The sequence below is a fragment of the Protopterus annectens genome, chromosome 5.part1, assembly GCF_019279795.1.
Source record: "Protopterus annectens isolate FY-2018-M chromosome 5.part1, PAN1.0, whole genome shotgun sequence".
Lineage (NCBI taxonomy): Eukaryota > Metazoa > Chordata > Ceratodontiformes > Protopteridae > Protopterus > Protopterus annectens.
In genome coordinates, this window is record NC_056736.1 from 564573652 (window position 1) to 564588498 (window position 14847).

Consider the following 14847-nt stretch of genomic DNA (forward strand, 5'->3'; position numbering starts at 1 on the left):
CTGTAAACCTGTAGAATAACAGCTACTTTTAGTTTAGTCAGTGCTGCTGCCATGCAGTTTTGTTTGATTTTCTTAACAAGCTAGAATCATGGGGCTATTGTGATTTTTTTCTTAGTAGCGAATTAAGGCATCTTCTTCAATAGTTGAGAATCCTAGGGCTGAAACTTATTGAGAAGTTTGATTACCTAATATCGAGCAGTAGCTATCTACACTTGCCCATTGGGCAGTCCCCAGACTGGTGCCCCCTCCCCCCAAAAAAAAAAAACTAAATGGCAACTGTTTAAATGAATGAAGAAAGTGACGAATTGTGATCATCTGTGAATGCCAGCAGTGCATTGCTGGTTCCTCACTTGTGTATTACTTAATAACTTGTGTATTTATAGCAATGAATGTATTAATGGAAAAGATTTAAAACTGTACATCTGCATGAACTGAAGATGTTTAAAAACCGGGGCACTGTATTGTAAGTTCTTATTCTGGAGTAAATGTTTCATTAATGTAGTTTGTAACATGTGTTTTTACAGGGAGTCATATTAGGCAGGATAGTATGGAACCCAGTGACCTCTGGGATGATGCATCAAACTGCAAGTGTGGCGACAGGTTAAAGACACTGGAGCAAAGGGCTGCAAAACAGCACCAGAGATGCCTTGCACATTCGCTGGTTGGGACACCAAATTATATTGCCCCTGAAGTTCTTCTTCGAAAAGGTAAGTTGTGTTGAAGTTGTTTTGTGCTGTTGGGTCAGACTTGCATTTGGTAGTTTGACTAGTCTTGTTCTCCCTATGCAGGAAGAAAAGAAAGTCTCATGGTAAATTCTGAATGTCATTGATACGGAGCTGGTGGCACTGGGCAGATTTTGTGGATTGTAATAGTTATATAAATACATGTATTTATTTCACTGATAAATTATAAAGGGCACCATGTCAGTGGTAGTTTTACCTGTTTTGGAGCCTTGCTACAGAATTAGCCAAGCTAAATCTAATAGTAGCCCACCTGCATATTTATAATTTTATAGAACAGGTGTTATAAGCATTTTATATTCTTTGAGGCAGTAATATTTATTTCTTCCTGGAATATGCTTTCCAAATTGGTCACAGCTTACAGCTATAGGTCCAGCAGAACTGTTATCCCTCACATATGTATTTCATTACAAAGGAATGATTTGTGGCATTAGTGCTGATATTGAAGAGTTTTTATGTAGGAGAATCTTGACTAACGCCATTCAAACAGTTTGCCTTATGACTAAGTAACATATCCCTCATGATGTGCCTGCCTGTACATTAATTGGGAATGCAGCTTTCTTTTAGGTAGTCACTTCAATTGTGGACACTGATGCCAGTGAGAGATTACCCCACATATATCCTGATCTCACTTCCCTGCCTACTTTTCAAACAGACTTCTAACCTTATAGTTTCAGTTATCCTTTTTCTGGGATTCTTCTGCTCCTGCCCTGAGCATTCATGAAATTCCCCACTGTGTGTATTCCTATCATTTCTGCCTGGAAAGTTTTGGTTGCATTCAGCAGATTGTAGGTAAGCTGAATGCCAGTACAGAAAACTGCTTCAGTATTTCTTGTGTGGTAATGTGCTGTAGTAAGCTGACAGACTTGCTGCAGTTACAAATACAAGAAGCCCTTTTGCTTGAGGTAGTGATTGGGCCCTAACTGAAGAGTATACCTTGCCGTGAAGCAGACCTTTTGTATTTTTGCTCTTCAGTTGAACAGCTGAGTGGGTGAGGCACGAGATATGGGGCAGGCACCAGGCATTAGGTGAACAAGCTATGGCTCTGCTTTCACTCTTTAGTAATAACTTTAAATTATAAGAAACCTCTTCTGTCCACTTTCACATCATTAAGTTTTCTAGGGACAGTCAGAAACTCCATACAGATGAATGCACTTCCACTTCATGACAAACAGAAAGAGAGTTAGTCTTATTACAGTTTTCTCAGTAGCAGGCTGTGACTGCAGTAAAATTTCTGAGAAAACTGAGATACATATTTTTTTTTATTCCTCATGGCCCCTCAGGCAAAATTACATGAGGACACAGTGGCATCTCAGAAACATTTGAAACCAAGCTACAGATCCCCTGTAGATGTGATGATTCCTATCCCACAGAACGTCCAGAAGAAATGCTTGTGGTGGACAGATTTGGTGATCTTCTCCATATAATTAGCGTTGCTTCTACTATCCAAAATGCAAATTCTGACTGCTGACTCTGGATTATGCTTGGGGACTGTACTGCAGTGGCTTCTAGGTTCCTGTTATTGTTTTTATGGACATTACTCAGAATATTCCATTTTCTCCAAAATATGGCAATCTCAGAGTTAGTATATAAAAGTTCAGGAAGTGTGGAATACTTGCCCCCCCCCCCCCCCCCCCCACACACACACACACACACACACACATCAGAGGGATGCAGGGGAGCTTAGTTCTCTGCAAAAAAAAAAAAATTAAAGGAGAAGAGCTATGCTCGATATTCACTCTTCTCCTGCATTTTCAGTGTTTCTTTGTCGGCATGTAGACACTCGGAGTTATGAGTACTGACATTTCATTAGGGAGACTGTTAATGACACCCCCAGCCCCCCCACCCTACCCCAATCCTGAGAATGGTGGTCTGTTCTTCTTTAATGCTGACTCCCTCAGAAGAATGAAGAGTACAACATGCAGCACAAAGGCTGTGGAGATACCCTAATTTTTACCAAGCTGTGGCTGTGTAGTAGCCTTTTGGGTATGGGGGAGAGTGTACATAAACACTTAAGAAGAGCCAAAGCAGACCACTGCGTATATGAATATGTTCTTGAGCTGTTAAGGGAGGGAGTAAAACCTTGTAAAACAGAAAACCATGGTGTTAGTAGCTGGAACCAGTAAGATATTAGAGCAAATACTAATAATTAAAGAGCTAAAATGGATTATTGGCTTAAAAACATATCAAACCCAGGGCTGATCACATTGTCCTCTGTCAAGAGCATACAAGAACTCAGAAAATGGGTAACAAAAACATTTAGTAATTTATCTTGCGTGTTTTATTTTTATTGTTTTATGGATTTGTTCATGCCCATTTCTGTAGTGTTTTACTTATTCCAAACTACTACCTGCTTTCCTATTTTTCAGACATGTATGTCTGAATGAAAACTGATTATGAGGAACTTGAGGTAGTTCAATTCATTGCCCCCAGTACCTCGGTAATATTCACTAGTAGCTATTACAGCATGCAGAGCCCCTTAGCTTTCTGTTAGCATTTATTCATTTGTATCAGCCCCCCTTGACTAGCATCTTCACTTATGTTTTTTGTTTGTTCTTAGGTTTCTTTGTTACCCATCCATCTCTACTTAAGTCCCAATCCACTCCTTTTGATGTATACATTCATACACTTTAACGTCTGTTCTTACTAACAGTTATTGCTCTTCCACATCTATCTTTTTAAATTTCCCCTAACGTGATCTGAATAAGCCACTAAATGTGAAAGCAAGATTGATGCATCCCAATGGCACCCCATGCGAATCCAGCTGGTTTGCATAACCCTTCCTTAGATAACCCACGTATTCAGTTTTCTGTGTCACTGGAGGTTATTTTCTACTCTATCTACACAATGACCAATCCCATCGTCCTTAACCAGAACCCCTCCCCAGTGTTCAGTTTCCTTTTCTCTCGGTTTCTTTTGATTATTTCTGAGAATGTATAAATATAGTTAAGTGTTGGGGGTGAACTTAGATCGGATAATCTCTTATAGGGCAAAAGCACTCCTCAGTTGAAGCCAAGAATTTGTAATTATTCAGACAATATTAGTTTGTTTTCCTTTTAATGGTTTATCTTTATTTTTTATCATATACTTTTTAAATATATGGATAAAGTACCATTTTGTGTTTAAGAAACAATGACTGAGACACTAAAGAAGATGCTAATGACAATGACCAGCAGAGTAAACCGGTTAAAGTATTTAATATATCAAAGTAAGAGAGGTGATTTTTTTTTTACTGTAGCACAGCTCCAAGATGTTTTGGAGTAGAAGGTTAAGAATATCATGACCGGACTGATTACTGAACTGAGACAGATGGTTAGAAAGACACCTAGATGTTTTAGCATGAAAAAAAAAATCTGAGTTTCTGCAGAGTAATCTGATTAGTTATTATCATTTATTATTATTATTATTATTATTATTATTATTATTATTATTATTGTTACTATTCTTGAGAAAGGTCATTATCTCTACCATTGTTATACAGAAGTTCAGTTTGAGAGTACTTCAAAAAGAAAGGTAAAATGTTGTACTTCTAGACAGTCCAGAAGGTACTCCAAAATGAGGAGAAACAGTAGAATAAGCAAGCTGGCTGGTGTTTTATGAATGTTTGCACTCCTGATGTTGGCAGTGGAGGCTCTAGTGTTGGGATTGTTGGAATAGTTGGATTTCACACGAATTCTGTCATTTCAGGATACACTCAGCTTTGCGACTGGTGGAGCGTAGGTGTAATTCTTTTTGAAATGCTTGTAGGACAACCTCCCTTCCTGGCTGCAACTCCCACTGAAACTCAAATTAAGGTAAGTTGTATGTATGGATAAATTAAATAAAAAGAAAGCATTTTTAAAGGAACCGGTGCTGGTTAGGCAGGTAAAATGATTGTTTCTGTTTAAAGACCTGCATTCTTGTATACCAGTACCTTTTTAATTCATACAGTTTGTGAAATTTACTTTATTGCAATAGTCACTTTGTAAATGAAATGTTAACTGTAATGTATTAAGACAGTGTAGCTTTATCAGTTAATAACAGAGATAATGTATTTTTGTATAAATTAAAATTTCCACATTTGTGGTTCAGAATGACATGAGGGACAGATGGATAGCAGTGAACCAAGTTTTTTCACATATGCTTCTGCTGTTCTTGCATTACAGATCACCAACTGCTGGAGCTTAAGTATTTATTTTTTTTTATTTTACGTTTGTTTACCAGGGATGTCCGACTGGGCCAGTGACCCATTTTCAGCAGAGGCCCGGGGAGATATGCTCCATAGTTTACTATCATTTGTGCAAACTACATTCTGTCGGCACGTATGCTGCCAAAAATCAGAATGTCATGCACAAAATGCTAAGTGTATGGGATAGTCGTAACACACTTATAGGTTCATAGGTTCATAGATTAGTACTAGACTAATTGCCCTTGCAGGCCATTTTAAGCCTAGCCAATTATCCCTTGTGAGACTCAAACCCTGTACCTTGTGTTTGTAAGGCAAACACCTTAACCATAGGCCACCCTGCAGTAGTGCATTCACATAAGTGTGTTCGACTATTTGTACGGAGATCGCGGTACAATGGGGATTGGAATTCATCCATATCCCCGCTATAGTGAGATCTTGGAGTTGTAGTGAAATCCTTTGTCTAGAGGCCTATCTGCTTACTTAGTGAGAGAAAGTGAACAGAACTTTTTTCGTCTGGGCAGGGCATTCCTGCAACTGTATTGTCTGGATAATAGGTCTATTTCTGCTTTCTGTGCCATAAGTCAGATATACCTCTTACTCAAGCTCTGCTGAGAGACTGACTTACTGCCTGCTGTGATATTCAGAAAAGATAAGTGTTTCTTCTCATTTTTCGTCTGCACTTTTGATTTAATATCTCTGTAATTTGTACAACTGGTATTCCCACCCACCCACCCTGTTCTTGTGGTCTGGTGGCTTTGAGTTGCCCGCCTCTGGTATAAAGTTGATACTGGACCCCCCCCCCCCCCCCCACCAAGTCACATTACATCAGCTCACTGTAATGTTAATAGTGAGAACTTAGCAAAGGCCCACCCCTTTAGCTTTTGCATATTGAATTATCTCATTATCTTCTGCCTCAAACTGTTTCCTACCTCTTCTTGAACTAGTGTAGCCCAGATACAGATTTGGTGTATCCAGGATTTTTTGTAAGCTACAGAGCAGTGCTTGTCATTTTTTTCCCTTAGATCTGCTAGATGTTCTTTGTGTTTCACTGTTGTAGTCATTACATTTGGGTTATCTGTTTATAGTAGCCCTCAGTCGGCCTGTTTAACAAAGTCTTGGGTCCTGCGTAGGTTGCTGTCCCTTCTTCCATGAAGTCAGGTTGTCAGGGGTATAAAACATGCAGCCGACGTCATTACATCAGTCTTTCTTGGCATGCGGTGCCCAAAGCAGAAGCAGTTTGCAAGTGCCAGTCGGCCAACTCCTGAAATTTTCGTTTTCAAGTTTCAGAACCGAAGTCTTCAACTAAAGCTAAGTACTTAATTGGGGAAACTTTTTCTTGCTGCACTCCGATGTCAGTAAAAGTTAATAATTGCATTACTTGTGGAAAGCAAATACCTTACAAAGATTTTCATTCGTACTGTATTCCTTGCCTAGGCCCTGACCACGACGTACCTTGCTTTCGGTTTTGTGCTTTATTTAATCAGTGCACTATCCGTCGTCGGTATATTTTCGCCTCTAAATATTTCAGTTCTCGGTTTAATTATCCAGAAATGTTATCGGTTAGCCATCCGACTACCAGGATTCTGAAAAAACACAAAGATAAAGACAGAGACAGGCCACCGAGGTCCAAAGCTGCCGACAACGCTTCTCCTAAGCCAGTCGCCAGTTCGCTGGTACTCAGTGAAGCGCTTTCGCAGCCCCTGATACCCGCTACTTCTGACTTGCAGGCCTCTACTAAGACCCATTCGGAGTCCGTTATGCCGCAAGATGCTTCAACTGTGGAACCTGCGGATGTCTCTACCTTGGATAGGTCCAGAGCCGCTGTGCAGGCACCGGCTTCTGAGGGTGTATTCAGGCCTACGGACTTGCATATTAAACCGATGCCTCCTTCTTCATTTAGGCCAAAATCTCGAACCATGCCTAAGAAACCAACGCCCAGGCCGCATGCTCAGGCCTCTATGCCTAAAAAACAAATGATAAGAATGGCTGAAGATCTTATAACTCTAATTCTGGGGAAGCCAACCCCCCCCCAAGAGACCTGGGACTGAAGTTGTTTATGAATCTTCTAACCAGGATTCTGTTTTTTCTGATTCTTCTGATGATCTGGATTTGCCCTTATCTACTTATGCGGATTCTAATGCAGAGGACTCTATTCCTTCTGCTTCCCCTCCAGAGGATTTTTCCTTTGGTGAGACCTTACATACTCATAAGGGAGCATTTCCACTGGGAAAGCCAGGATTTTTCTGATTCAAAAAAGAGGCTTAGGGATTTCTTACTCCTGCCTCAGTATAGGCCTTTAGCTGTACCTCCTGTACTAGACATTGTTGATGATTCCTTTTCAGAGTCTAGTTTGGCCCCTGATTCTTTGCCTCCTGCTCCCAGAAAACCTGACAGATATTACAGGGTTTCTGATTCACACAAGTTCCTTTTTAAAAATCCTGTTGCGGATCCAGAGACTATTTCACAGGGACCCAAGGACATTAAGACTTCTGCTGCTAAAAATCCTACCCCCTCTGATAGAGACTCCAGGGCGCTGGATAGATGGGGTAAGAAGGTTTACACTTCTGCAACCTTGGCCATTAGGGCTTTAAACTGCCAGTTTCATATGTTAAAGTATCAACAACATGTTATTGGATTGTTTAAACAGAAAATGATGTTGATTCCTGACTGTGCTGAAAATAGAGTTACAGGATTTAATGCATTCTGCTGAACAGGTTAGAAAACTTTGCAATGTGGATTTGATTCATTAGAGGCCTCTTGAAGGGCTGCTGTTACTGGGTCTGTGCTCAGAAGGCATGCTTGGCTTAAGGAGCAGTCTTTGCCTGATCATGTTAAAGCTACATTGTTGGATGCTCCCTTAAATCAGGACCGCCTGTTTGGCAACACAGCTGAGGAAGTTCTTAAAAAGATGGAAGATGAAGCTAAATCTATGCAAACTGTTAAAGGTTTCTTACAAGTTCAGCCTCCTAGATTTAGTAGGCACTGGCCCTCTAAAAATTCGTCCTTTCCAGCCTCTTCCAGGTCTTTTCAAGCCAAACCCAGACACAGCAGAAACCCCAGGTTTCAGTCCCAAGGGACACACAAGACTAAGCAGTGGGGGGTTTCCGCATCCAAATCTGAGAGTAGTAAGACTCCCCCCTATGGAAAACTGTCTCAATGACTTGCTTTTAAAACTTCCAAGCACTTCCCAACTGAATGCTCCTTTAGGTGGAAAGATTGGTCTGCAGGCCAGAAACTGGGAACTCATTACCCAGGACAAATGGGTTTTAAATATAATGTCCCAAGGATACAGATTTCACTTCCACACGTTACCAACACCAAGCGGGTGGCCAGATCTACATCCAAATCAGTGGGCAGAGGCCCAAAATCAAGTACTCTCTCTCTTAAACATGGGGGCTATTCAGTTGGTACTAGAAGAGGAAAAGGAACAAGGTTTCTATTCAAGACTTTTCTGGTACCCAGAAAAGGCAATACATGGCGTCCTATCCTGGGCCTTTCTCCTCTAAACACCTTTCTGGTGATTCCAAATTTCAAAATGCTGACTCTTCACCAGCTGCTTCCTATGCTAGGCAAAGATACATGGTTGGCAACACTAGACTTAAAAGAAGCATACCTGCACATCCCTATCAGGGAGTCTTGCAGAAGATACCTACGCTTCAAAGCAGGCTACATGCACTATCAGTTCTCTGCACTGCCCTTTGGCTTATCTACTGCGCCCAGGGTATGCACAAAGTGCCTAGCTCCAGTCATTGCATTTTGCAGGCAAAGAAATATTCAGATATACCCATACCAGGACGATTGCCTAATTCAGGCAGAAAGCCGGGACATTCTTTTGAATCAACTGGCCTTTGTTCAAAGGGTACTGACTTTTCTGGGGTTCACCATAAACGAAAAGAAATCACACCTGGTACCCTGTCAACAAATTATATTCCTGGGAGCAAGCTTGAATACAACTTCCCAGATGGCTTTTCCTCACGCCAGAGAAACAGATTCATTTGACAACCTACTTCAAACAAGTGGCCACAAAAACTCAGCTATCTGCAAGGCAAATACTGTAAGCCTTGGGGTTCATGGCCTCCTGCATTCTTCTAATTCCATATGCAAGGCTGCATATGAGGAAACTACAATGGTATCTCAAAAGCCTATGGTGTCAACATTCACAGGATCTAGAAGCAAGGATTCCTGTCATACCTTACCTACGCCTAGAGTTCCTTTGGTGGGCAGAGGCCTGCCATCAAAACAGGGGACTACCATTTACATTACCCCCTGCCGCCCAAATCTTAACAACAGAAGCATCAGACTATGCATGGGGGGCTCACCTGGCAGGGAAGTGCATTCAGGGCAAATGGAACTAAGTCAAATGCACCTGCACATAAATCAAAAGGAAATGTTAGCTGTACAGCATGCTCTGACAGCCTTCAAGGACCACATTTTTCCAGGGCAACTAATGGTAAAGATGGACAACACCACTGTCATGTGGTACATAAACAAGCAGGGGGGATACACATTCTTACCCCTCTGCAGACTAGCCATGGCATTGTGGAACACAGCCTTGAGCTACCAAGTGAATCTACAAGCTCAGTTCCTGCCAGGAAAACTAAATACACTGGCAGGCGGACTAAGCAGAAACCTCATGGACCCACATGAGTGGAAACTGGAACCAAGGATTTTCAACATGTTGACAAGCAAATGGGGGAGCCCAGATATAGACCTGTTTGCCTGCCCCCAGAACCATCAGCTGGACAAGTTTTGCACAAGGATTCCCCACAAGCAAGCTTGAAAAGTGGATGCTCTATCCTTCAGCTGGAAAAACCTATCAGTTTATGCCTTTCCTCCTCTGCCTCTGCTCTCCAAGGTACTACTAAAGATCAAACAGGACAAGCCAAGGACTGTTTTAATTGCACCAGACTGGCCCCGCCAACACTGGTACCCACTCTTGTGCAGTGTGTCACGCTTGGCTCCATGGCACCTGCCTCAGACTCCTTCCCTGTTGTCTCAGGAGAACCAGATTCTGCACTCTCAGCTCCAAACCCTGACCCTAGCAGCCTGGCTAAGTACCTAATCTCTCCTTTACCATCCCTCAGTCAGTCAGTGATGGATATCATTTTAGAGGCAAGGAGGACTAGTACTAGAAAATCTTATGCTGCAAAATGGAAAAGATTTTGTTCCTGGAACCAATATCAAGGAATGAACGCAGCAGTGCCCAATTTACCTCAGATTTTACAATACTTGACTGAAATGCTTCATAAGGGCTTGTCCTTTTCCTCCATCAAATTTCATGCCTCAGCCATTTCAGCTCATTTTAGCACAGAGCCTCCCCTCTTCTCTCACCCACTGCTCAAGCAGTTCCTCAAAGGGGCCAAAAATTTAAGGCCACCAGGAGAGCTCCAACTCCAGCCTGGGACCTTAACTTTGTCTTGGAGAAACTCACTCTTCTTCCTCTCGAGCCAGCTGCTAATGCAGATTTAAAATGTCTTTCCTGGAAAACATCTTTCCTTTTAGCAATCACTTCTGCAAGAAGGGTATCTGAATTACAGGCCCTTATGGCAGTGGAACCTTTCATCATCTTTCATGCAGACAGGGTGTCCCTCAGAACCATTCCCTCCTTCATGCCCAAGGTGGTATTCAGTGTGGCTCTTAACCAGTCCATTCATTTGCCTACCTTCTTTCCTAACCCACAGAACAAAGGGGAACGGATACTGCACTCTGTAGATGTGCACAGACAACTTAGATTCTACTTGGACAGAACTAAACCTCAAAGTAAATCTGAACAACTGCTGGTGGCATTTGCTGCAGGGACTGAGGGGAAAGCTATTTCAAAACAAACCATTTCAAAATGGATAGGCCACTGCATTCATTTCTGGTATAAGCACCATGGAAAACCTATCCCACAGGGCATCAGACCCCATTCAGCCAGGGCTGCATCTACCTCTACAGCCTTTCTCAGGGGCATCCCTACTAGGGACACCCTAGAAGCTGCTACCTGGACTTCTCTGCATACTTTCACCAAGCATTATCATTTACCAATTTTCTCTAAATCCAGAGCTGGTTTTGCCACTGCAGTCTTGCAGGGCCTTATATCTGGTCCTAATTCTATTTAAATTCCTCCTCCCAACCTTAGCTTTGGGAATCTACCCAAATGTAATGACTGCAACAGTGAAACATGAAGAGCATAGTACAGCTGTGTACACTTAACCATAAATGTAGATGTTCGACTATTCACTGTTGCAGTCCTGGTTACCCTCCCTCCAGCCCCCTTTCTTCTTTTGGCTATACCTCTACTCTCACTTACTATGCTCAAAAAACTTTTTGGTGTATTTGCTTTTTTGTTGGAGGTATATCCTTGTATTTATAGATTTAATTGCTTACCATTAGGGGGGCACCTGACATCTGGGGCAAGAAAAACTGATGTAATAGCATCGGCTGCATGTTTTATACCCCTGACGTCATGGAAGAAGGGACAGCAACTGACGCAGGACCCAAGAATTTGTTAATCAGGCCGACTGAGAGCTACTGCAAGCAGATAACCCAAATGTAATGTCCACCATACAACAAAAGTAGATCAATGTAAAATAACCAACAACTGTAGTCGATTAAATCCTCTAGTTTATTACAAAACACTCTAGCGCCTCAGCTAATATTTAGCCTTCAAGGAGTGAATTCAAATAATACTAATTCACTTTTTATACCCATGGTATCAAATAAAACAATTCATCAATTATCTAATTAAACAATTAATTATTTAAATACACATTAAACTTAAAAACATGCTTTTTAAAGCTATACACAACACATTTCCAACAACAATCTACATTTAGACCATATGGGATCAAAGTTCCAAACTTTAAAATAAACGCAGTCTCCTTATACAATAACATATTTCTCCTATAATCTTCATTTTCTACCTTTATTTGTTGCAACACTGTAGTTGTTAAATCTTTCGGAACACTGTCATGATATAATTTAAAATGCTGGGCTAAGGGACTTTCCTCTTTATTTGATCTAATGTCCCTTAAATGTTCCAGTAACCTTACGTTAAACATTCTCTTTGTTTGCCCTATATTAAATTTATTACACCCGCATTTTATAGCATGAACTACATTTTCTGTTAATTAAATGATGCAGCAGTTTCAAATTTAATATTATTTATACTAGAAAAAGTCTGTACAATATGTTTGCAACCTAAAACATCTTCCACGGGGTGCAGTACCTAAAAACGGAATCTGTTGCATTAACCTATTTTGTGGTCTCTTAAATTTTGTATGTCCTAACCTATCTTTCAAATTTGACCCTCTTTTGTAAAAAAAAAAAAAAAAAAAAAAATTCTGTTCCACTAAACCTTTCAACTCTGGAAACTTACTTAGGAATTGACAATAATGTTTTATAACTTGTTTAACATTCTCACTCAACAAATTATATGTTAATACTATAAAAAAACTATTTACATCTTTATATGTCTTTAAATTTGATCTTGGCTGTCTATATACTATTTTATTATTATTATCTTTACTATGTCTGTCTCTTCTCACTTTATCAATGCGTTTCTCTATAACATCTATGTTATACTTCCTCTGTTTAAACATGTTAGCCGATTTAAATAACTCATTTTCAAAATCAGCATTATCGCTGCAGATTCTTGATATTCTCAAAAATTCACCATATGTTAATGACTCTAAAGAGTGGATGGGGTGACAACTATTTCCTAACAAAAATTGATAAACTACATCAAACTTTCTGTGGAGCCCAGTGGCAACTGACTCACCAGTTTTACCCTCTAATGTTATATCTAAAAAAGGGATCTTATTTCTCCACTGTAAGCCATCAAATTGCAGGTTAAACCTATTTCCATGTAACTCTGTTATAAATTGTTCAATATATTCTGAACTTCCATCGCATAAAAAGACCAAGTCATCTGTAAATCAGTAGTATTGTTATGACTGCAACAGTGAATACACTCGAACATCTACATTTATGGTAAGTGTACACAACTGTACTTTCTCTGCTCTCCTGCACTTTTATTAGCTTATTAGAAACTATTCCCAGTGCCAGAAAGTGTGCTCTTCAAATTTTCCCTTAGAACTAGCTGGTTTCTCAGTAGTAACACTAAAAGCTGAATCCCTGTGACTAGCAGTTGCTCTAAAACCTGCTGGAATGCACTAAGAAGCCTTAAACTGATACAAGCACTCAATTCTTCTTGTTAATAAGGAGAAATTAACCGTAGGCACTAAACAGCCTATAACTGCAAAGTACCTTGCCAAGGTAAGGGAAAACAGCTCTTGTACTTTACAAAAGAAACACCAAACCAGGCATGTCCAAGGGTCAGCTTCTGATGATTTCTCCTGTCCATCTGGTAAATCTTGGCATACTGGGGCAATGCAGCAATTGTGTCATGTACACAGACAACCCTCTCCTCCTACCTCCCAACCCTACAACCTGCGAGAGATGCACTTACATAGCCAAACTAGAAGCAAAGCTCTCTCCAGCCAAGATTGTGCTAGACAGTCAAGAGGAGAAGGTTAACACCTGCATTACACCTCAAGCAACACATAGCCCTTCAAAACTCATGGCACCAACATCCACACATAGTAACACTAAACCCACTTGTGCGGAGGTCCTTAACCTTAACCTGCCCATGCAACAAGGACCTCTGAAGCTGAAACGCAAACAAACACCAATTACAACCAAAGTGACACATAGCTCAAAACACCAGTGTGCCACCAAACAGCAGACCCTAAGGCAAGACAACATACCCAACACTTTGGTCATAGGTGACTCTAAAGTCAGGCACACTGACGTCCCACTCACCAGGCCAAACAAGGAGAAAATTACTGTCAGCTGCCTGTCTGGTGCCAGGATCCCCACATAACGCATGCACTCAAGTCACTCCACAAGTACAAATACGACTCTGTCATTGTCCATGTTGGAATGAATGACTTGAGACATACCTCCCTGGACTACATGAAAAGAGACTCTTGGATCATGTGGCCCAGGCAGGTATGACCCTAGCCCTGAGCAATATCATGCTTTTGCCCAGAATGATACCACAGTATAAGGACAAAATGATTGACTTCAACAATTGGCTAAGTTTCTGGTGCCATTCAAAGGGGGATCCAATATCTGTCTGCCTGGGACGACATGATCGACAAACCACAATGCTGTGCCAGAGATGGTCTACACCTGTCGCCCCTGGGATTCAGGTTACTGGCTAAGGCTCTTGCCACCCATGTAGTGCCTTTTTTAGGCAAGGCTCAAAGGACAAAACCACCACCGTAACAGATATAAGCATGCAAAATATGAAGGTAATGCTACTCAATGCTAGAAGTATAAACCTCAAAATGCAGTCTCTCGAGGCACTCCTAAAAATGGAGAACATCGATGTCTGTGCGGTAACTGAGACCTGGTTCAAGGCTCCAGAGAGCACCCCTGCAGTACCAGGCTACAACTCTTACCACAATTTTCGGCCACCAAACCAGGACTAAAGCACTAAATGCGGAGGAGTGTCCATATTCACCAAGGATATTCACACCTCCAGGCTAGTTGCCCAACACAATGCATCTGAAATTCTACAGGTGCAATTGACACTTGGTAAGACTGCATTCCAAATTCTAGCTTGCTACATATCCCCCACCATGTCCCAAGATTCTCACTACACCTTTCTAAACTTGCTAGATAATATTAAGATAGAACCAAACACCCTAATACTGGGTGATTTCAACTACCCTGCCATTAATTGGGAAAATTACTCAGGTACCAACACCTTTGCCCAACGGTTCTTGGAATTCATAAATTCCAACACCCTGGACCAAACTAATCTATAGTCCCACCAGGGGATGCAAATATCCTGGACCTGGTCATTACCAACATGGGAGATCGATGCTCCACACCAGTGGTCACCCCCTCGTCGGTCAGGTCTGACCATAAGCAAATCACCCTTGATGT

At 41.2% G+C, this 14847-nt stretch overlaps 1 protein-coding gene across 1 annotated transcript in view; it reads left to right on the forward strand.

Annotated features, from left to right (window-relative positions):
- The window catches only part of LATS2 (large tumor suppressor kinase 2), a 128936-nt gene that overhangs the window by 85474 nt on the left and 28615 nt on the right, over nucleotides 1-14847 (forward strand). Inside the window, exons 4-5 of the mRNA XM_044073185.1 lie at nucleotides 525-707; nucleotides 4428-4534. Of these exons, the coding sequence (XP_043929120.1) occupies nucleotides 525-707; nucleotides 4428-4534 (290 nt within the window). The remainder of the gene's footprint in view (nucleotides 1-524; nucleotides 708-4427; nucleotides 4535-14847) is intronic.